This window comes from Rosa chinensis, chromosome 6 (assembly GCF_002994745.2).
Source record: "Rosa chinensis cultivar Old Blush chromosome 6, RchiOBHm-V2, whole genome shotgun sequence".
NCBI lineage: Eukaryota > Viridiplantae > Streptophyta > Magnoliopsida > Rosales > Rosaceae > Rosa > Rosa chinensis.
Window position 1 is genome coordinate 54,958,254 of NC_037093.1, and position 23,744 is coordinate 54,981,997.

The 23,744-nt window shown below is 39.4% G+C and overlaps 2 protein-coding genes across 3 annotated transcripts; one reads left to right on the forward strand and one right to left on the reverse strand.

Moving 5' to 3' along the window:
• The first annotated feature begins 6,307 nt into the window (after positions 1-6,307).
• LOC112172464 (RNA demethylase ALKBH10B) lies at positions 6,308-11,220 on the forward strand. The gene is made up of 7 exons (XM_024309817.2): positions 6,308-7,011; positions 8,800-8,927; positions 9,049-9,166; positions 9,416-9,517; positions 9,741-9,856; positions 10,033-10,187; positions 10,287-11,220. Exons 1-7 carry the CDS (start codon positions 6,492-6,494, stop codon positions 10,762-10,764), a joined length of 1,617 nt encoding a protein of 538 aa, XP_024165585.1. The 5' UTR covers positions 6,308-6,491; the 3' UTR covers positions 10,765-11,220.
• Positions 11,221-11,999: 779 nt separating this feature from the next.
• Positions 12,000-13,749, reverse strand: LOC112172465 (BSD domain-containing protein 1). 2 transcript variants are annotated; one of them, XM_024309819.2, is made up of 2 exons: positions 12,573-13,749; positions 12,000-12,518 (listed from the first exon to the last, which is right to left on the reverse strand). In XM_024309819.2, the coding sequence occupies exons 1-2, from the start codon at positions 13,677-13,679 to the stop codon at positions 12,171-12,173; spliced, it is 1,455 nt and encodes a 484-aa protein (XP_024165587.1). In that variant the 5' UTR covers positions 13,680-13,749; the 3' UTR covers positions 12,000-12,170. The 2 variants fall into 2 exon arrangements, with proteins under 2 accessions (XP_024165587.1, XP_024165586.1); XM_024309818.2 differs by having other exon boundaries at positions 12,000-13,748.
• Between the last annotated feature and the right edge of the window lie 9,995 nt (positions 13,750-23,744).

Below are 23,744 nucleotides of genomic sequence, written 5' to 3' on the forward strand. Positions count from 1 at the left end.
CTTCTTCGTGTTTAAATGGTTTTGGCTTCGGAATATATAGTAATATCCATAGTCGTTAGGTCCAAGTGTAATATATTGTGGGTGTGTAAGATCTTATTCGATCTACCATGCATGAAAAAACTGAATATATGTGGTTATTTTAAGTTCAAGCTATTTGTTGAACTTAGAATAATGATCAAACACAGCCTAACATTATTCTTATTAGTTTACAATGATTACTTTAAATTTCATGACATAAAAGGTAGCATTGTACATTCGTATACATAATTTTATGTATTTCAATTAGGGTGTATATCGAGTTGGATATCTTAAAGTTTGTGTTAAGTTCAAGCTAGCATATTTATATGTATTTTCAATCGCGATAACAATTTGTAAAATCTATCATTCGTAAATTTTCTTGATTAGTGACCTATTAAAGAAGAACCAAGCAATTTTTCTCCTCCATCCAATTTACAAGGAAACAATCTAATTGTAGCGTAGATTCAACGAGGCTGTGAGGCACCCATCACATCTTGAAAAAGAACATTATTTATCGTTTAGCATTTTCATTGAAATAGTGTAATATAATTAGCAATACAACACTAACTAAAATTCTTATACCTGAATTGGTCACACCTTCAAGTCGGCCATAATCATGACGGTGAAAATCTAAGTCCAAATATCACAAAGCATTAGTCTCTGTCACTATCAATGTGTTCAAGGGCATCACGATTTGGTTTCCCAAAATAAATATACGACATAGATTGATGTTGGTGCATAATATAATTACATGTAGGGTGTCTATTGGCAACCAAGTCTAATTTCATAAATACAAATTTGAGTTGAAATGCAAATTGACTTTTTCTCTAGAAAGTGCTTTTGTAGTTTTGTGGGTCTTTGTGGGTCTGAGTCATGGGATGGTCTCCATTCAAATGGGCACCCTACTTTTCACTCGGACCTCTCATACCTCATGTGCAACCCTCGATTTTGACCTAGCTAGAAAAGGTAACAATGGAATCCAGGGCATTCTATCCCACTTAAGCTTTGGCTTGGCTTGCAAACTTGGTCACGTAGGGAATAAAGATTATTTTTGACGGGTAGAATCAAATAAAGGTTAAAAAGACTGAAAGTTAAAATTGTTTAACGGGTAGTTCACTTAAAGAGGATGGCTTTGTCATCCTTTTAGCAACATTGGCTTTATGCCCTAATGGAAAGGGTTAAAAGGATAAAATTATTCATTTGCAGTATAATGGGAAGTGACAGGTAAAGATTTATGCCCTAATGGATTAAACAAAAGGAAATTCATTAGAATATGTTAAAGGTGCGTAGGAGGCACAACTACTAATGTTCTTGTTAAAAAGTTAGAAATAATATGGATGTGCAGGTTCTGTCAACGTATCCTATCATGGTTAATTAATGTCATGTAACTGATCAACATATATATAACACTGATTATGTATGCCAAAGCTAAACCATATACTTGGCATATAATATGGACACTCAGTGATCGAAATGCATGTTAATAATAATTAGTCCATCTATATTTAATTGCTTCAGGTACTGGAGATCGAATCTTGAAACATGTAGATTGATCTAATGTTAGCATAATCATATTATCAGTTATTACATTAGAGATATTGGAAATTATTTAACCCTAGCTAATAATAGACTTAATTCAGTACGGTACGTGAAGAAAGTCAAAGTTGATGAAAAATTAAATTTGTTTCTATGAGAGAAAAGTAAGTCATCATAACATATATATATATATATATATATATATATATATATATGTACATCCAATTTTTATGAGCCGCCTAATTTTTTATCATCAAAAACTTGTATAACTAAAATGTATGTTCATATTTTTTACCAACATCCTATAATGCAAGAAGGTGGAGAAGCCGTAGAGAATTCAAACCTCATTAGATGAACCCGTCTCAAACTCTCAAGTCGGGCACCTACGAATGCTAGGTCGAACACGTAGACTCGATCCATTAGACTTGTATAACCTATAAATTCAATGCTTGCACAAATGTTTTAGGGTCATTAACTAAAATCCTCCTCTGCACGAAGAACTACCTCATTGAACGAGTCTACCCCAGCCATTAGGGCACCCCAAGAGGCCAAAATTTTTAGGGCCAACCTTGACACGATCAGCATAGTGCATGTCAATCACTTAATATTATCTTATCTTATATGCATTCGAATTTAGAACTAAACATATTTATAGATCGAATTTGGTACCTCTAAGAATAATGGAAGATGGAAGCTAACTCACATGAATGACAGGTATACGTCAACCTTCTGAAAGAAGCTTCCCTCTGTTATCATGCAAATTCTTGGCGATGAATTCGAATTAGACAGCGAAGCCCTTTCCCTCAATAAAAAACGGAAAAGGAAAGTTTTATAAAACAGTCTCTGTTAAAAGAAACGCCCAAAAGGGAAAGTTGGCAGCCGAGCCGAGTCGATCACCAGCCGGCTCAGGATCGTCTTGGACGGCGTGTCGTCTGTGGTGGTGGCTTTCCGTTCCATGATCCATGTTATATATGCGACACTTTATGCAAGTTAGTGCGCAATGCGCATCGGTGGACACAACAAGAAGAAGTTGAATTGAGCAAGTGCCCCTCAGCCTTTTAGGCTCCTCCCCCTATACCCTAAGGGGGGACCCACGCAACTTTCCTTCCTCGTCTATAAGCCAACAATAGCGGCGGGTGCGGGGCCCACCACCCAAACGAACCTTACTGGTTAGAGGGGTGATACCCTACGCCACCGTACATGCATGGCATTTTCTGGGGCGTCTCGTCGTTTGGTTTTGTCCTGCTTTACTTGGTCATGTCAAAGGAATAAATTAACGGCCTCAGTACCTTAAAAATGATTAAATTTTTGGTTATTATCGCGACCAGTTTTTGAAATTACGTGGCAATGAAAATTGTGTTACCCAAAACAAATGTTTAGAGTTGGGAGAAATGAGGATGTAGCAAGTGAGTTGTTGATTAATTAAGTTCATGATCATTTTGCTGAAGATACTATTAGTTCAACTACTTGTGAAAGTTGTATAATTTAAGCTCAGCTTATGGAAATATATTTGGAGTTTTTTTTTTCTTTTCAGGCCGAGGGCGGAAATCGAGCTTAGTTGAGTTATGTGAACTTAAAGAGTACTCACATGTCACATGGACTCATGGAGGTGCAATATTACGAGCCACATGATCACCTATTCACATGTTAATCTCAAAGATTTTATAATTGATACATAAGCTCTCTAATTTCATACCACCTAACTGGTAATAGAACAACACAAATGTAATTAGTTTGAAATTTGTTTATCATTTTATTCTTCTAATACATATATGATATTGATCATTTAGAATAAACATACGCGAGAATTTTTCTAATAGACATATCTAGTTATTTAAATGAGAAAAATGCACAGTCAGTGTCTGAAGACTCTGAGGACTGTCAAAATGATACCTGAACTTTCAAACGTATCAATGTGATACCTGGACTTATATTTTCTTGTCAACGTAGTACCTACATCAACTTTTCGTCACAGCTCCGTCAGTTCAAGTCACGTGTGACGCATGTGAGGCCGAAAATGAGGGCAAAAAAGCTTTTTTCCACTCCATCAAATCCTAAATAAATAAATTTAAAATTTAAAATAAAAACAGAATTATTTATTATATTGAAAATAAAAGATGATTAAATTCTTTTGCTTTTTCTATTAACCAAGATCAATCCAATATATTCTCAAAAAAAAAAAAAATCCAATCTGATAAGTATGAACCTAACATTTCTTCTTGTTCATCTTCTCAAACCCAGCAAAAAGGCAAAAAAAAAAAAAACAAAAGAAATCTCAATTGTTCATGTTCTTGAACCCATTCTTGTTCATCTTCTTAAACTCGACAAACTCATTTTGAAAGAGAAATGAAAGATCTGGGAACTCCAAGAACAAAAAAGAATGAGAAATAATTTTTTTTAGCAAAGCTTCTCCCTTGTTCGATTCACTTCTAAAACACAAAACCAAGTCCAACTTGTTTCTGCAAAATCATTAAACCATATTCAACTCCCAAGTCTGCCTTAATTAGTGGCCACACCATGCTAGCAGCTGCGGCGAGGACCACGAGGTCTGTACCCGAAGAAGCGGGTCGAGCATTGGATCTAGGAGGAGACCCGCTGCCTTATCAACTTCTGCCGCGAGGTCGATGGCCTCTTCAACACCTCCAAGTCCAACAAAGAAAGCATGAAGACTTGGATTGCAAAACAACCAAAACAATCACAGATGTATCAGATCGAATTAACACAAAATTTCATTCGTCCTTTGAAATCGCCTCAACAACATCAATGCAGACCTGTTGTGAAATGGGCAATGAAGAAGAAGAACCAAGAAGACCTTGCAGAAACCTTGAATTTCATTTTCTGTCACCACCCACACCCACACCTCCACCAAAACTCGAACTCAAACTCAAAATCCATTAATATCAAGATATTAACTACAACAAAAACACTAGCAAATAATGATATAGACGATCTCTCCATCCTCCTCCTTCCTCGATCTCAAGTCCCGCTTTGAGTACCGTCGAAGTTTCCAGAGAACCCAATCCAAATCCAAATCCAAATCCAAATCCAAATCCCAATTTCAATTTCAATTTCGTCCTCCAAAATGTTGGACAGAGTCTTCTCGAAGCCTCGCTTGTTGAAGATCTGAAATCGGTGATGAAGTGCGCCGCCGATCCTTTCGTCTAGGTCAACAGCGTCAGCGCCGTGTGCCTGAAATCGAGGAGTACTGAGGTGTTGTTGCGGGAGGAATCGGTGAGGCCAAACAATCTTTTTAGAGAGTGGTTGATCAAGGGGAGAGGAAGAAGACGAAAGGTGGAGGGGTGAAAAAAAATTAAAGGTAAATAAGTCTTTTTACCAAAAAATATATATATATTTAAAATATTTTTACCAAAAAAAAAATATTTAAAATGTCAGTTATATGGGCAAATCAGTCTTTTTACCTTCATTTTGTACCTGACGTGCCTCACACGTGGTAAATTTAACGGTGCCGTGACGGAAAGTTGATGTAGGTACTACGTTGACAAGAAAATATAAGTCCAGGTATCACATTGATACATTTGAAAGTTAAGGTATCATTTTGACAGTCCTCAGAGTCTTCAGACACTGTTCGTGCATTTTTCCCTATTTAAATTGAGAGATTGCATGCGTGTTTGCTTATGCGATCTAACTCTGAAAATTATTTTAGTCCTACATTATGAATCAATTAGTCATTAATTAATATTTACAGTCGGTTATCATTTTCAATGATTATTACTACAAAATCGTGTTCGATAATCTTAAAATTTAATACTTTAGTTACGAAGTAATTTCTTCGTTTCACTATTTATGTATACATGCATACATAGTATAGCTAAGTTTAAAGTACACTACCTAACTGGTTAAGTAGTTATATTATTTATTATCATTACGAATGAGCATATAGATTTAATTAATGTACTAATTACATAATCGAAACTAAAGTTAAAGATATTACTAACAATTATTTACATATCGATCATTGGAATATTGGATCGATTAGTTAATTATGAGTTGTGCAAGACATAACGGCTTTGTGATATTATGTTCGAGGTTTATAAAGTTAAAAAAGGGAGCAATGTTCAAGTTCCTCAAATTCCTCAACGTACATTCCGCAAGAGAGGGGCAATTAGTCATCGATCCTATCATACTCTAAAAAACCTCAAGGGATATGATAAACTAGCAAGACTGGAGCAGTACATGCTGAGCAAGTTATTGAAAAATCCACCTTAAATCTTGGTATATAAGACGATTAACATGCATAGAAAATGTGGCAGAGTTCTAAACCAAATCCAAATACCAAATTAGGACTTGACGACTTGTACCGCACGTTAATTTTTACCCCCAAAATTTAAACGTCATCAAATTTTATGGATAACGCTAAAGACATAATACATTTACCCTAGATCAGACGGTCCAAAAATCGAAATCGGCAAGTAATTTCTGCACGTGCAAATATTTCACTAGACCTACCCACAGCCAACTACCTCTTTGTTGAAGAAAGAGTAGGGCTAGTTATGTAACCCTACTTACCTTACTCCGCGCCCTAAAGTTCCCTAACCAAAAAACATAAGCTCCTTAACCATCTTTCACAAGGCCCATTCACCAAGGTAGTACCAAACCACCCAACCTTCGCTTCTGTTGTGCCACGTCACTGAAACCTCGAAATTGCCACCTCGACGCGTGGTCCCCACATGCACGGAAATGCCACGGCCCAGCAGCACCCTCCTCCTAGTATATATATAAATCCCAACACCACAAAACCCTTCCATGTGAAAATCTCTCTCCTCTTTCTCTCTCTATAATTTCTCTATTAACTTTCTCTGCGTGACCGTAATCTCCACCGAGCAACCACCGTGCCGGAGCTTTAAGAGACCCGATATTTCGGACTCTGGAGCGTGAGTGATTTGGGAAAAAGGAAAGAGTTTTTGAGCTGACTGTACATGGCGATGGCTGTTGGGCCAGCTGCGTTGCCGCCGGCCGATGGAGGCAGTCCTCCAGCGATGGGACCCACAATGATGCCGATGACGGTGGTGCCGGACGCGGTGGCGAAGGATGCAATAATTGGGTGGTACCGCGGCGAGTTTGCGGCGGCCAACGCGATCATCGACGCACTCTGCGGGCACCTCACACAGCTCAGCGGCGGAGGGGCCGACTACGGCGCCGTGTTCGCCGCGATACACCGGAGGCGGATGAATTGGATCCCTGTGCTCCAGATGCAGAAGTACCACTCCATCGCTGACGTGACGGTGGAGCTCCGAAACCTCGGGGCGAAGATGGCTGAGCGGGAGAGCCACCACCAAAACGGGGACGTTTTTGAGGCCGAGGACAATTGCAAGAGCAGCGAGGGGGCTAAGTCGTGTGTGGAGGACGAGAAGGTGGAAGAAACTAATGGAAATGAGCCAGCCGCAGATGAGGTCACTGAAGAAGACGGTTCGCCGGAGAGTGATATTACCGACTCAGGTAAGTGATCTGGTTCCTTTTCATTCCAAGCTGTGGTTTTTATGAATCATTTCTGATTTTTAATATTTTTTTTCGATCTATATTTGCTAGTTTTACGGTGAATTTACCATAACTGAGTGTGCAGAATTCGTAGCACTGCACTATTTGAACTTTTCTGTTTCCGATTTCAGTTGTTTGATCCCCGGTGTTTGAATTTCCGATTCTCCCAAAAAAAAAGGCGAAGGAAGTTGTTATGATTATGGTATTATGAAGTTTAGGTCCATTTTGGTTGGTGAGAAAAACTGGAAGAGAAAGTGGTCTGGAATCTGGAGAGAACTTTTCCTCTGTTGGGTGCCCGAGAAAAAATGAAAATCATTTTTTTTGATTAATTTCCCTGACTACGAAAAGATTTTATTTTTAAGTAACACAGCTAGACTACCTTTTGCGTCATATTTTTCCAATTTTTTAAAGAACGAAATGATAACATGTTTTTCTCCACCAGATCCTAGATTCAATACGCCGTTCTCTACCTTTGAATTCAACGTTCTGTTGTTAGATAATGAAAGATGGACCTTTTTCAAGTTTACCTCAGTAAAATAAAATTACTGTTGTTTTCGCATGAGAGAACAAGTATATTTTTATAATTGCGGTTGGTATCGTCCCGAGGTTTAAGGGGGTTTGGAAATTTCGAGGCGGGGGGAGGAAAGTTTGGATGTACTGGCTGTCACAGTTAGTTTTGGGGGTTAGCAAATGGGGTTGAACTGTTGAGGCATCATCAGTTTGATGCAATAATGGCTCGAGAGGCGTGCCGTTGATTTAATTGTAGGCGGCGGTCCATCTGAGCCGTCCCTTTTATGGTTGACGTCACGGGGTACGTTTGGTTTTGTGGCGTGAGTTTTGACAAAAGCGTAGGCCTTAGGGTGGTCATTCCAACATTTAAGTTGGTGGACTCGGTGTTGGTTTGACTCGGTTGATATTACCGAGTTGGAACTCGGGGCCGAATATGGTACTGCTGGGGAGATTCGGATATGTAGTGTCGATGTCTCATTGCTTTACTGTGTGTTTTTGTTTGTTATTGTGTCCTGTCTCTTTGGGTGCATGGTGAGTAGTGACAGCTTTTGCAAAAACAAAGCAAAAGTCCATTGTTCTATTTGGAATAAAGGTCGTAAGGTACGGTTGGTTGTATGGTGACCGGAAAGTGACGTAATTAAATTTATTCGGATACGCTGCCAATCTATGATCTCTGAGATGAACATTAAAGCCATGTGTTCTCCCGGATCATGTAATCAGAGAATTAGACTCATAGTTACGTACAACGGTGGTAGGGATGAAAACCCGGGATATATAAAATGGTTGAAGGAAGGAGTCTCTGATGGGTTTGAATGATAATAGAAAAGATTAATGAAGGATAAAAGATGCTGAAATGATCTGTGGTATAATGGAGGTGGTTTCCCCATTATATTGGATATCTTTTAACAGTTTTGAGCATCTACTTTAGAAACTCGTTTTCATAGTTGCTTCCCTAGTGTTAAGTGGGGATCCTCCTACTCCTACTTTTGCTTTGCCTTCTTAAATTTTTCCTAGTTGCAGCTTGTTTAATGACTTCAAATATTGTGATGTTCAACGATATGATATAAACTTGCTTCAGTTTCTGTGATATAGTCGACAGGTTTAGACAAATGCTGGATTTTTGAGTCTAATTGACTCAAGAAGTACATAAGCCAATCAGTATTCTAATCTTTTCTCTGTCTCAACTGTCGCAATGATCATCTGATAAGCTTTTTGTTCATCTGTTTGATGTGAGTGCAGGATCTCAAGAAGTGCTCAATTCAGTGAACACTGAGATATGTTCTAACCATGATGACTGTGAGGCACGTCGTGCCCAGATCAAGTTGACAAAAGGTTTCTCAGCAAAGGAATCAGTCAAAGGGCATATGGTAAGTTCTTTCTTCCACTATCTAATTTCTATACAGAAGGTCGAAGCAAACTTGATTCTTTGATTTATTCTGTGAAAGAAATACAAGTAGCTATGACTGATTGGTAGATGTTACATGGCAGGTTAATGTTGTGAAAGGCTTAAAGCTATATGAGGAAATATTTACTGACTCTGAGCTCTCTAAATTGACTGACTTTGCAAACGAACTCCGCACGGCTGGTCTGAATGGAGAGCTCTCAGGTAAGCCCATGCCCTTATCCTTTAACCCCATCCTTGTGATAATTCAACTGAGTTTATGTTACTGTGTAAGTAATGCTATTCTAGACAAGGCCATCTAAGCCTTCTGTACCATGCACTTTGCCATGTACTTGGTATGAAAACAGGCGCAACTTGCCTTTTCGACATAATACCTGAAAGGCCAGTGCTGCAAATGTCAATTATTTACTTTTATGCATAAATTGTGATTCTATGTTGTGGTGTTGAATACAGGTGAGACCTTTATTTTGTTCAACAAGCAGATTAAGGGAAACAGGAGAGAGCTGATTCAGTTTGGAATTCCAATATTTGGACAGGTCAAAGATGAATCTGCAAGTAAGACTCAAACTATCAATTTTTTCAGTTTGGGACCTCGTTACTATCAATCTTGCATTTTATGCAGTTGTGACTACATACCGACTTTATTTTAACTTGACCTGTTATCTTCAGGCAACATATTTCAATTTATTCAGTTTGGGACCTCGTTACTATCAATCTTGCATTTTATGCAGTTGTGACTACATACCGACTTTATTTTAACTTGACCTGTTATCTTCAGGCAACATAGGGCCAATTCCAGCTCTTCTCCATGATGTGATTGATCACCTTGTACTGTGGCAACTAATTCCAGAGTATAAAAGACCTAATGGTTGCATTATCAACTTCTTTGAGGAGGTATTCACTGTTTCGCTGCATTATCATGTTACCTCCTCTGTTATTGTTTACTAGCAGTCTAGCACATAGCTGCAAAGAGGGCGCTTCACACCATGGGTTTGTGTTATATGTCTTGTTATTTACTTTAAATTTGAGTGTAAGAGAGAAACCCGGAAATCATGATATTTCTTGTGCAGGGAGAATATTCGCAGCCATTCCTGAAACCACCACATTTGGATCAGCCCATCTCCACTCTTCTCCTCTCTGAATCCACAATGGCTTTCGGGCGCACCCTTGTGACTGATACTGAAGGGAACTACAAGGGGCCGCTGACCCTCTCCTTGAAGGAAGGGTATGCACTCCTAGTTCTTTTAATTTCATCCCCATATCTATTAATTGTAATTTCCATTGAGAATAATCAACTCATTAACATTGATTCTACACTCTGCAGGTCTCTCCTAGTTATGAGGGGAAACAGTGCTGACATGGCAAGGCACGTCATGTGTCCATCTCCGAACAAGAGGATCAGCATCACATTCTTTAGAGTCCGAGTAGACTCCAACCAATTTCAGTCATCACCACCAAGTCCAACACCGAATGGTGCCATGACTGTATGGCAACATGGCGTTATGAGCCCATATGCAGCTCCAGATGGAGCACCCAATGGCTATGAGGCAATGGATGTAATGCCAAAATGGGGTGTCCTCCGTGCTCCGGTGGTCATGTTAGCCCCAGTTCGTCCTATGGTAGTGAGCCCTCGAAAAGTTCCTCAAAGTGGTACTGGAGTTTTCTTGCCATGGACTGTGGGATCAAGAAAACCAGCAAAACATCTTCCACCTCGCGCCCAAAAAGGACGGCTTATGGCTCTCCCTTCCCCGGCCGAGACACATGTAGTGGAGTCCACTTCTGAGCCAGGCATCACCGTTTAAGGAAAATCATTGTGATTAGTCACAGGCAGCCCTGGGTTGAAAATGATATGAATCAGCAAAGATAGTATTCATATTTACTTCCAAGTTGTGCAGGAGTTTTTCTTGTTGTACAAACAGGCCTAGGTGCTGTTAGAAGAGTCTGTCTCAATTTTCAAAATTTTTCCCTTTTCTTTTGCTGAGTAAGAATAGGTTTAAAGGGGGTCACAGTACTTTTAAATTGGATGCCAGTCATGTTAGTGCTTCAGAGGTAGTTGAGCTTATCAAGTTGTGGGGTGTGAGTTAGTTTAAGTGCTGAATTTTGTATTGGGGTTATGTTAAAGTTTTTATAGACAGGTTATATCATATCTTTCTTTTTTTTTCAAGTAATCCAGGTTATGTGAATTAGTTTCTTTTAGAGAAGCGTTAACTTCTAATTCTTAATGTCAACCGACACATTTCGGATTAATTTTCTTCAAATGACCTATCGGGAATTCCTCGTGTTGTGCCTTTTTTTATTGTTGATTCTGTGACTCTTATTTTGAAAGCTGTACTGTATCATGTGTTTTAGTTCTGCAGAGTGGAGACATGTGAATATCACCTGTAACAGATATGGGGGGTAATACAGAATTTCACCTGAGGAACAGAAAAAAGAATATCACCTGTAACCCAAAAAAAAAAAAATCCACCGGGTTGAGAAGGTAAATGACTCGAGAGGCAATCTGTATCCTTTCAAGTGGGGCAATGTGCATACAATTTGCAGCGTACAATGATAGCAGCGAAGGTTAGGGGTTAGGTATAACTATAAGAAGGCATGCTGTTGCACCAGAACTTCCTCATACTTGTGGAAATGGCACTGAGAACTCATGGTTGAGTAGTTTGGTGCCGCAGACATCTGTTGTTCTGTGTATATGCTATAGCTTGCATTCTGGCACAGGTCCCTCAAATGGAAATTCAATTATCCATAACACATACAAAACGTGGTCAACATTGAACTGCTGAAACTTCAAATTTTGGTACTGGGGATGAATAGGACGGGCAGCACTAGAGATTGTCTTATGAAACAAGAGAAGAAAATTACCAGGGTATCCAAAGCAGGCTGAAGCTCTGGTTAATCGAACTACAATCCAGAAGGAGGCCGGCACAGTTGGTAGCTTTAAAGATGCAAGTCATCAACAGCAAGTTGCGGAGAGAATGCACTCACTAGCTATATCAATACGCAAAAGCATCGAATATTTTTAGAATTTTGTACACAAAGCTGGTTCAACTTTAACATCTTTGCATTTCAAACCATCTTAGAGAAAATGAAAAGAAAAAGAAAAAGAAAAAGTCTCCCATTACATATGACACTTCTTGCAGAAACAGATATGGGGGGTAATACAGAATTTGGTGACTAAATACGAGAATAAAGAACTTAAAATTAATTGCTGTCAAGCTTTGGCGGGTTCATCATCATCATCTTCTATATCCCAGCTCAAGTCTTCTTCTTCTTCCGCAGTGCTGAGCCGCTTCTGCAGCTCAGCTCTATTAGCACTTGCACCACTTGCACCAGGGTTTGCTTTCTTTTCATCAATGCTGCTAAGATCCTCAATCTCATCCCAGCCAAGGTCTTCTTCCTCAGGTTCTACTGAGGGCCGGACTGAAGCAGGAGCCGATACACCACTCTCTTTGCTAGATGCAGGAGCCTCATTCTTCACCTCTAAAGCCGCTTTATCATCCGATTTTGATGGCGGCAAGTCTTTCTTCCCAGAATCCCCTTCTACATTCACTTTCTTCTCCTCATCAGATTTTGATGGCATCCCAGAATCCCCTACTTGATTCACTTTCTTCTCCGACTCCTTATCACCACTAGACTCCACAGCACTTTCTTTCTTCTCATTATCAACTTTCAGGCTCTTCCCTTCCTTCTCTTCAACAACCTCAGAAGTCCCACTTTGCAATTTCTCACCAGAACTCTCTTCCTCGACAACCTTTTGCTCCACCGAATCTGTTTTCGCTGCCACATTAGCCTCTTCAGCAACACTGCTCACCTCTCCCACCTTTGAGGAACCCTTATCTCCAACCTGATCATCACTCTTCAACTCCTTCTCTTTCACATCTTCAGCACCAACTTCACTACTCTTCCCTAGACTCGATTTCGCAACCACATTGCCCTCACTTTCATCATACTCATCATCATCAACATCCCAACTCAACTCCTCCTCCAATTCAACCGAAATCGCCCTCTTCACTAGATTCGCCCTGACATCCTCAGCTTGCTTGAGCTTATACACCCTATAATAATACCTGCTCCAAAACGTCTCATCATCAACCACATTGGGCGCAACCTTGTTGTAAATATTCTCCATTGCTCCATTCCCCTCAAGCAAACCCTCAATCTCCTCCCTCTTCTCCTCCAACACAAACCCCGATCTCCACTGCCTATACTCCTCCAAATCCTCAGGCTCCTCACAGTAGGTGCTGGCGTCACCCTGAATCGCGCGCACCTGAGACTCGAACCTACTGTACTTGTTGGAATTCAAGCTCCGCTGGGGGGTCGAGGTGTTGTTGGAATCGGACGAATCGGATTCGTGATCGGGGGCGAGGATGCCCTGGGAGATGATCTGGGCCGTTCCTGCGAGGACTGTGTTGCCCAACTCATCGATTCTGGTGCCGACTGTCTCCAGCGACCCCTGGGCGACCTCGATCTCTTTCTTCAGACCCGACCCGAATTCCTGCAAGTCGCGGCGGTAGGTATCGATGACGGTCTCGGACTTGGTGGCGATGGTTTTGATCAGATCGCCGAAGTTCCACCCGCCAATGCCGGCCGGGTTGGGATCGGGTTGGCTCGGCTGGGGCTTCGGATCTGGATCTTGGTTACTCGTGGGCCCCGATTCTGAGTCGGATTCGGGGTTTGACGGATCGGGCTCGTCTGCGAATACGGACTTGAAGAAATTCATGGAGGATTATTGGGGAAGCAGAGAGAAAGTTAGAATTACCTGAAAAAATGTGGACGGAGAGAAAAATATGGAAGTTTGGGAGCAGAAACTAACAGACGCTTTGGTGCGCGGTTGGTGGAGGGTCAATGTCGGGTCGGGAATTGGGCTCATTTACACTCTTTGCCTCTTTGGATTGTAGGCCCAAGCCACCCACAAGTCCATTAACTATTGTTTCACCAAATGTCCAAAAGTGTAGATGCCAGACTTCCAGTACAATTATGATTGAAAATGTGAGTCCAGTAGTATGATCATGATGAATGAGTTTTATGAAATATTATTTTCATAATTTTTCATTTTCTTGTAAGATGTGAGTTTTTTTCTTTATTTATTTTCAATGAGAAGATAAGATTACTCTCAAATATGAGTAATTGAAAATACTTTATGTTGATTCGCTCAAATATATCTAGAAGAGAAGAAGTAAAGAAAAGTAGACCATCCAGACAACCAAACAGAAAAATGAAAATCGGTGGGGCAACTACCCGTTTCAGCAGCAAAAAATGTCACCCTAATATTACTCTACTTTAGTTGTTTAGAGGTTGATAATTTTACTATATAAATTGGTCAGCCTCCAGGGTCAATTACTTGATGTTGGCAATTATGCTAGTTGTTGTTTCAGAATAATAATCACTTGAAGCAAAGTAAAATTCGAGCTCTCTCTCCAATGCTTGGTATCAAATCATAACTTTCCTTTTGATATCCTTGCAGGTTGGTTTTGCTTCCCACCAAAGCCGGTGATCGATGAGAAAGAACTTCATCGATCACTACTTTCTCTTATCTCTTCCTCGTTAAAGTCACATTCTTACTTTTTGTTACCACATTTCCAAGCATGGAATCAGATATCCAATTAATCATGTTGCCATTTCTCCATCTTAACACTCCAGCTCTTTGTTTAAATCATCAAACACATTGTTCTTACTAGCATTGCTTGTGAAACCATAAGCGATTATGCAAGAGAAGAGAAAACACTGGCAGCCTCTTGGCATTTGCCACAGCCTCTTCACCTTCATCATGAACAGCCTCAATGCTAGAAGGTTTGTCAAGCACGTAACGATAACCAGCCATCATCCAACCCCTCAAGGTTCAAGCAATGAAGTGGTTTTTGTGGAAGACCAACAACCCCTTGTGCCAAACAGGCCTAATGGAGTGGAGAGCATATACATTCAACAGGCTCAGCATACACCAGAAGACAATTCGGGTTTTGAGATCCAAGTTCACTACAAGCAGACAGATGATGATGATTCAAAGATGAGGAATTCTTCGGATAGCCACAAATTGTCTTTGAGTAAGAGTTTACAAGAGTTGAAGCCTATTGTCACAGGTGTATCGCAAGCTAAGGACCCGGAAAAGTGTTTAAGCATTGCAGATGCAGTGGGGTTGGAGAAAGAGAAGGACAATAAGAAGAAAGGTATAATGCTAATGAGTAATGAAAAATTTACACTAGCAATGGTGGGTGAAGAAGATGAGAGATCAAAGCTTCCTTTGATGCGTGCAAGGCCACTTTTTTATGTTGCACCAAATATAAATGAAAAATCAGACGAATTCATTCGGAGTAGAAAGGAAGCTATGAGAAGGAGCCAAAGCCTCGAACTGCCCAAAACATATTAGCCTCCATGTTCTTCATAACAAAGGTGAAATGGTTATATATGCTTAAATGTATGTTATGCATAGAATAAATTGCTATATTTGTTAAAGTAAAATGACAATTGGAATTGGTCTACTCATTTCATTTCATAGCCCCTTTATATAGGGAGAGAATTACAATGGAAAGAACAATTACAATGATGACATTAAACTCTAATTGATCCGTAATTGTGTTTATTGATGGTAATCACTGATTCCTTGATTCCCTCTCTGTCAGTCACTTTGACGAAGGCACATAATGTACTTTTCCTTTAACACTCCCCCTTGTGCCAAGTCAAAGACTAAATGGTGCATGAGTTGTTGCCTCACTAAAAACCTTGCCAAGTAACAATAAAAACCCTGTGGGACAAAAAATACACCTTGGTCGAAGGAAAAGAGCACAACGCACCTTCTACTTTTGAGTATGACATGTGTGTGTTAGACTCCCCCTGATGTCTACACCTCCCCCTGATATTTACATTAATCAGGGGAGCTTAGAAAGTTTTCGCATTCCTATGCTTTTCACATGTTTCTCAAATATGGCCTTGGGCAATGATTTGGTGAACAAACATGCCACATTCTCCTCAGACCTTACTTGATTCTTTTGAATCTTGAGGAGGGCCTGTTGTTGCTGATTGTAGAAAAACTTTGGCGATACGTGTCTTGTATTATCACCCTTGATATATCCGAGCTTCATCTGTTCGATACAAGCTGCATTATCTTCATAAATGCAAGTAGGCTCTTCAATGGTAAAACTCAAACCACTAGTCCCTCGAATATGTGTGATGATAGCTCTTAACCATACACACTCACGAACCGCCTCATGTAGAGTAATGATATCTAAGTGGTTCGAGGAGGTAGCCACAAGATTTTGCTTGGTTGATCTCCAAGATATCGCCATGTTCCCAATGGTAGATACATAACCAGTTTGAGAACGATATTTATGTGGGTCAGAGAGGTACCCAGCATCAGCAAAACCAACCAAAACATTATTTAGAGTTTCGGTGTAGTGAGTGGCGCTTTCGCCATCAACATTTCCTTTAGGGATTGCAGTTCCATATGCGGTCCCTCTTGTCTCTCTGTAGGGAAAGAACAATCCCAAGTCAATGATTCCTTTTAGGTATCGAAAATGTTCTTGATACCATTCCAGTGACGCTGCGTTGGCGCTGAGCTAAATCTAACAAGTTCATTGAGAATGCAATGTCTGGTCGAGTACATTGGGCTAAGTACAATAATGCGCCTATTGCACTTAGATAGCGAATTTCAGCTCCCAACATCTCTTCGTCATCTTCCTTTGGACGAAATGGATCTTTCCTTGCATCCAAACTTTGACCGATCATGGGAGTGCTAGCAGGATGCGCTTTGTCCATATTAAATTGCCTGACTTTTGGACATACGCAGACTGGTGGAATAGAATTCCACAAACTCGGTGTTCTAGTTCAAGGCCTAGACAGAATCGAGTTTTCCCAAGATCCTTCATCTCAAATTCAGATTTCAAATAGCTCAAGGTGTCTCTTATTTCATCAAGAGTACCTATTATGTTCATATCATCGAAATATACTGCTACAATTGCAAATCCGGAACTTGTTTTCTTTATGAATACGCAGGGGCATAATTCATCGTTCTTATATCCCTTCCCAATCAAGTAGTCACTTAGACGGGTATACCACATCCGCCCGGGTTGTTTCAATCCGTAAAGTGAGCGTTTCAACCTAATTGCAAACGCACTCCGTGGTTTAGAGTCACTTGACTTGGGTAATGTAAGGCCATCAGGCACTTTCATATATATCTCTGAATCTAGATCCCCATAGAGATATGCAGTAACCACATTCATGAGCTGCATTTCCAGTCCTTCGAAAACTACTAAGCTAACTAAGTAGCGGAAGGTTATAACGTCCATTACGGGAGAGTATGTCTCCTCGTAGTCAATTCTAGTGCGTTGTGAGAAACCTTGTGCCACAAGATGAGCCTTGTACCTCAGGACTTCATTGTTCTCATTACTCTTTTTGACAAAGACTCATTTATGTCCTACAGGCTTTACACTTGGTGAGGTTAGCACTACCTGACCAAATATCTGTCTCTTTGTCAGAGAATCTAATTCTGCCTGGATTGCTTCTTTCCATTTAGGTCGATCTGCTCTTTGTTGATATTCTACAATAGAGCGTGGTTCGATATCATCGTGCTCTATGATTCCTTGAGCAACAGTATATATCATCAATGTGTATGGAAAATCTTTCTATCAACTCATACGCACTCTCATAATCCTTTGAGATTTCTTTGTTCTTTGGAATCATTTTAAACATCGGAGCGTCCTCCAGTATTGATTCATGGACATAACTATAATCAGAGACAATCTCATGAGAGGGATTCTATACATTGATGATTGGTTTGTGCCTTACTCGCCCTCTTCTTCCTTGGGTGAGTGTCAATCGAACTAAGTGGCCTCCCCCTCTTCCTTTGGGGAGCCACGGCCTCAACCACACCTCCACTAAGTGTGGTTGTAGTGCCTCTATCTGCAGCATCGTGCCCCTTGTTGGGGACTTCTAACCTTGCAGGCACATTTGCAGCTAGTATATGTGATCTCGTCACTTTTGTGATATCAGTAAACGCATCAGGCATCGAATCTGCTACGTTATGAAGATCGGTTATTCTTTTCACTTCACTTTCACATTGTGAAGTGTGGGGATCAAAATGAGACAGAGTGGGGACAAACCACGACAATTCCTGTCGTTCCCTTGGAAAATCATTTTTCCTATCTCCCCCTAATGACAAGAAGACTGTCTCATCAAAGTGACAATCCACAAATCTAGCGGTAAAGAGATCGCCTGTCAAGGGTTCCAAATAGCGTATAATTGTTGGGGATTCGTATCCAACATAAATACTTAATCGTCTCTGAGGACCCATTTTGGTGCGTTGTGGGGGCGCAATAGGCACATATACTTCTCAACCAAATATGCGTAAGTGTGAAATGTCAGGCTCATATCCAGTTACCAACTGGTATGCAGAAAATGATTGGCTAGCAGTGGGTCTGAAAAGAATAAGTAAAGCTGCGTGCAATATTGCATAACTCCAGGCAGATATAGGCAGGTTGGTGCGCATAACCAATGCCCTAGCCACCATCTGCAGCCTGTGGATGGTGGTTTCTGCGAGACCATTTTGTGTATGCACATGGGGTACAGGATGCTCTACCGCGATCCCAATAGACATGCAATATTCATCAAATACTTTTTATGTAAACTCTCCAGCGTTATCAAGCCTTATAGACTTGATAGGATGATCAGGGTGGTAAGCCCTTATACATATAATTTGTGCTAGGAGTATTGTAGCATTTCTTCTGGACAATAAAACGACATGTGATCAGATTGTCGAAGCATCCACCAGAACCATAAAGTACTTGAATGGTTCGCATTCTGGATGGATAGGTCCACATACATCTCTTTGTATCCTTTGTAAGAATGGAATTTTTTGTTCTGTATCTTTAGCATAGGAAGGTCTCAATCCTGTTTTTGCTAAAGAGCAGGCTTTGCGAAACGAGTGATGTGCCTTTGAAATAGTCAATGAGGCATAATGGGAGTGAGGTAGTGCTTCTGGTACTTCAGAAGGGAATGGCTGCATTTGAGCAGTACTAGGACCGACACTTTGCAGTGTGGCGGACTTTTCTCCCATTTTATTTTTCACTCGAAAGAAGGGATGTCCATATGAGTACTTTAAAATATGGATCATCATGTCACGACCGGGGTGCCCTAGGCGGTCATGCCAAAGCCTGTATGAGTCAGTGTCCCACATTTCATTGTTGGTGACAGCATAGGATTCAATGATCTGAATCGTAGTGAGGTACAGTCCACTAGATTGACTCATAAGTTTCTCTAAAATGTGTTTCCTTCCACATTCATTAGAGGTAATATAAAGGTATTCAGTTCCATTCTCACAGTGTGTTTCTACATGATAATCGTTGGCACGAATATCTTTGAATCTTAACAAGGTTCGACTAGCTCTTGGTGCATACAAAGCGTTTGTGAATTGAAATGTTGTGCCATTAGGCAGCAAAAATTTGGCAGTTCCATAGAGGTATTTAGAAAATATAATTCATATTCTTTAGAGTATTTCTATTTGCGTAGAATGATATTCTTTTCATTCTAATAATTTTTCTTTTTTTTCTAGATGTATTGCTTTACATCTTTATAGTGCTATTTCGAACCATGTAAATATGTGTAGTAAATAAATTTGAATACATTCAATGCTTCAGAATAAAATTTGAAATTTATTAATAAGCCAACGATAATCAAATCAAGGTCTTTGTTCAGAAATCTAATTCATCAAACCATTCTTTAAGACCAAATAATAGTCTAACTAAAAATAAGGCATTATGCCTTCACAACTGTCTTTGGAAAATAAAGCAGATCAGTCAAGATTGAGAGCATCCATTGACTTAGCAAGTTCCTCTTTGCCATTGAAGTCTGCAATTGTAAGGTTGACGTCTAGGTCATGACCTCTTTCTTCTATATAGTGAGCCTCTTGTTCTTTAGACTCTCTATACCTCTTGTAATTGGTTGCTACTCTGTTATTTGCTTGGCAGTTCTTGTACCAATGCCCAATGAATCCACACCTATAGCATGATTCATTGTCAACTCTTTCCTTTTGCATATTGTTTCCACGATCCCCATGTCCCTTTCCACGTGGTGCATTGTTGCCACATGGGAGGGATTAGTACGTCTAAACCCCGTTGCATTGGAGTTATTTTCACCTTTCATTTTTCCATAATTAGCCTCTGGAATTTTCTTTGTCCCAGTAGGCCTGGCATTGTTGTTCAAGAGAACCTCATAATGTCTTTCAGCCACTTGCAGTAGGCTGATCAACTTATTAAAGGTTGTGATTCTTTTGTTGTCATACTCCAACCTATACTTGTCCGCTAGCATAAACACTAAAGTAGGAAAGGTGGAAAGAGTTTTGTAGATCATATCATCTTCTGTGATTTCCCTTCCACAGAAATTGAGACGTACCTTTAGGCGCAATATGTCCTTGTTGAAGTCATTGACCCTTTTGTAGTCAAGCAAACGGATTCCATTCCACTGAACGGCCAGTTCTAGGAGCAAAATGTCATGAATGTTTCCAAAACGTCCCTTAAGGGCATCCCACAGTTCTTTGGGTGTCTTCAACTGAAGGTACTCCCAGCGTAGACTATGATCAATATGTCGCCTCAGAAACATTAAGGCATTTGCTTTCACCTTATTAGATGGTTCATCATCTTTGGGGTCGGTAATTGTGGTAGTGTAGTCTTTTGCTACAAAGGCAGTTTCTACATCGGAAACCCAACGATGGTACTCAAGTCCTTCTGAGTCCAAGATGTCAAACTCAGATCGAGTTGGATCAGCCATCTAAGTAAACAAGAGAGAAGATATAAATTACGCAGTTATAAAGACATCCACGTAGATTATTTTCCAAAAATGTGAATTAGATTTCAAGACCAAGATTCGTAATGGTCACATTTTTTTTCCAATGCTCATGAATTTTCATTATCATGGCAAAGCGGATTATATATGTTGCATTCTAAAAATAAGCATAACACATTTAAACATAGCATATATAAGAAATAAACTACATGGCATGCTCCAATTTCATAAATATACAACAAATTATATACTACACATAATAATAGCAAGAATATATCATGCATAAAATAAAATGTAAACAATAGCATAATACAAAGCATGCATAGACATAATTTATATAAGCGTAAATAAAATAAAAACATGCTCAAAATTTCATCAAATAAAATAAAGAAAACACACTTGATTTCGAGAAAACAAAACTATCTTAGCGCACGCGTGTGTTGATGCAGGCGTGCGTAACGATGTTTTTGTGCTTGAGGTTTCTCCCTTTCTCTTTTTAGCAGTGGGCCAGGAGGCCTTGTTAACGTGTTAAAGTGTTAAAGTAAACTAGAAAATATTTTTTTTCTTCTAGGGTTTTTTTTTTTTTTTTTTTCGGTAGAAAGAAAACTAGAAAATTAGGATTTTTTCTCTTGGCTATTTGCTCTTAGCGTGCTGATAACGTGTTAAAGTAAAATGACAATTGAAATTGGTCTACTTATTTCATTTCATAGCCCTTTTATATAGGGAGAGAATTACAATGGAAAGAACAATTACAATGATGACATTAAACGCTAATTGATTCGTAATTGTGCTTATTGATGGTAATCACTGATTCCTTGATTCCCTCTCCGTCAGTCGCTTTGACGAAGACACATAATGTGCTTTTCCTTTAACAGTATTTGAAATTTAGAAGTAACATGCTTAAATTTATGTCGGAGATACACTCAATTTTTTATTTGATTTTTCTTGATGAGTGAGGAAGTTTAATATTTAAAAGGACACCACTCCGTATCATAACTTAAACTTGATATGAGGTCCTTGTGGATTGATGAGCTTAACTGTTTAAAATGATACCCTGCCTACTCTCCTAGAGGTTTCTTATTCATTAAATAATCTAAATATTTCAAAGTTACATAATTCTATACTATGTTAACATAATTCAATGTGCCTAAGGCTTAGTTGGGATTGCTTCCCAGGCTGCTTTTTGGACCAAAAGCACTTCTAGGCCTAAACTGACATGTTTGGTAAAACTCTAAAAATCAGCTTTTGGTCCATTATGGATTCTCCCAACCGTGATTTTGAGAAGCTACAATTCGTAGCTTTTCAAAATTGCTTCTGCGGAAGGAAGATGAAAACACGGAGCTTTAAATGATTTATATCATACTACCCATTTTATCCTTCCTCTTTTCTAGAATTTACATTGAAAAGTCTGAAACCTATCTCATATGTGCGACCTCCATTTTCTCCTTCACCTTCCCTCTTTCTCCTCAATCTCACTGAAATCCAACCACACTATCTGCAAATAATTCTAACAAAAATTTCTCCACTGATCTCAACACACAATCGTCTGATCTTGAAAAGAAAGCTGCAAATCACATGAACAGCAGTTTAACAACCCAATACTCATAACACCCAGATCTAATCATAAACCACTAATATCACTTCTGAAGAAAAATCAACGAAGTTTGGTAGTTGTTGGGTGTTGGTCTTCTATCTCGAGACCGCCATTGGTGCCGATTTGCCCTGCGGTTTTAGGCCAAACTCTCAGTCAAAACACCGAATACGTCCGTATTGGAAAGGGATTGCCACTGGGTGCGATTGGTTTCTGAAATTGGCAGCAATTTAGTATTGACGAAAGAAGAGAAGATGTGAGGTTGGATTGTTTTCCTGGAATTTGGATGAAGCTTGGATTGTTCTCCGGGTTCTTTGCTTAACTTCTCCTTGTTCCAGTTTTTGAGAAGAACCACGAAAAGCAATAAATAGTCTTTTTTTATTTACAATAATTAGGTTTTGTTCTCTTTTTTTTTTTTTTTTTTTTTCAGAAGATAATCAAGTGTTGTATTAATTAATTCTCTGTCAGTGAGAATCTTTCTCAATATTCTGTTGCAAGATACAAAAGAAGTCAATTAGTTGAAAGAAAAAAGAAATAAACTTTTTTTTGGTCTGAGAAAAAAGAAATAAACTGAAATATGAATTGTAGCTAAAAAAAATTCTGAAGAAAGGGAAGAATTAGATACCAAATTTTATTTTTATTTTTTTTTATTTATTGGTATTTCAGCATGATGTCCCTTTTGGTAATTACAAATAGCTTTTTGCTCTCACAGCACTTGCAAAAAGAGTTTACCAAACACTTGACTGCTTTCTGTCACAGCAACACATCAGAAGTGCTTCCTCTCACAGCAACATTAGAAGTGCTTCCCCTCACAGCACAACAATCCCAAACTAAGCCTAAGGCTAACGCTAAATAGCGCCATCATCTAATGCCGAGTGGTTTCTATGGACGGCCAACAACCCATTGTCCCAAACAAGCCTAATCGAGTTGAAAGTGTCGTCTACCTTCAAGCTTCAACAGGCTTGCCATACACTGTTACCAAATAACGATGCGGATTTAGAGATTCAAGTTATGATATAGTTCTCTAAGCATTACACCCGACCCTATTTGACAGTGGATGAAGAGGGTTAAACCCTTCCAAACTCTCAGGAAAGGCTGTCCATATTCCACCAATTAATGTGGGATGTGTTCTCCGTCATGTGAACTGCATAAATGAATCCTACCGTTTTTCATTGTGTTGTTCACCCTCATCAAATTATTTATTTCCAAGATTAAAAATAATATATAAGATTAATTACATTTTACCCGCCGAATTATGGGGTCATTTACAATTCCATACCCAAATATAAAATTTTGTCATTCGAATACCTGAATTAAGCTCTGTTGGAAAGAAAAAAAAATTTGACATTTTCATATCTGGGGTGCAATACTTGGTTAAAAAAATTTGTTAGTCGATGATGTGGCAAGTAATTGCTAATTTGGCTA

Coding starts and splice junctions, on each gene's coding strand:
- LOC112172464 (XM_024309817.2), top strand. CDS start 6,492: ATGGCGATGGCTGTTGGGCCAGCTGCGTTGCCGCCGGCCGATGGAGGC. Junction 8,928..9,048: donor AATCAGTCAAAGGGCATATG/GTAAGTTCTTTC, acceptor GTTACATGGCAG/GTTAATGTTGTGAAAGGCTT. Junction 10,188..10,286: donor ACCCTCTCCTTGAAGGAAGG/GTATGCACTCCT, acceptor TACACTCTGCAG/GTCTCTCCTAGTTATGAGGG.
- LOC112172465 (XM_024309818.2), bottom strand. CDS start 13,679: ATGAATTTCTTCAAGTCCGTATTCGCAGACGAGCCCGATCCGTCAAAC.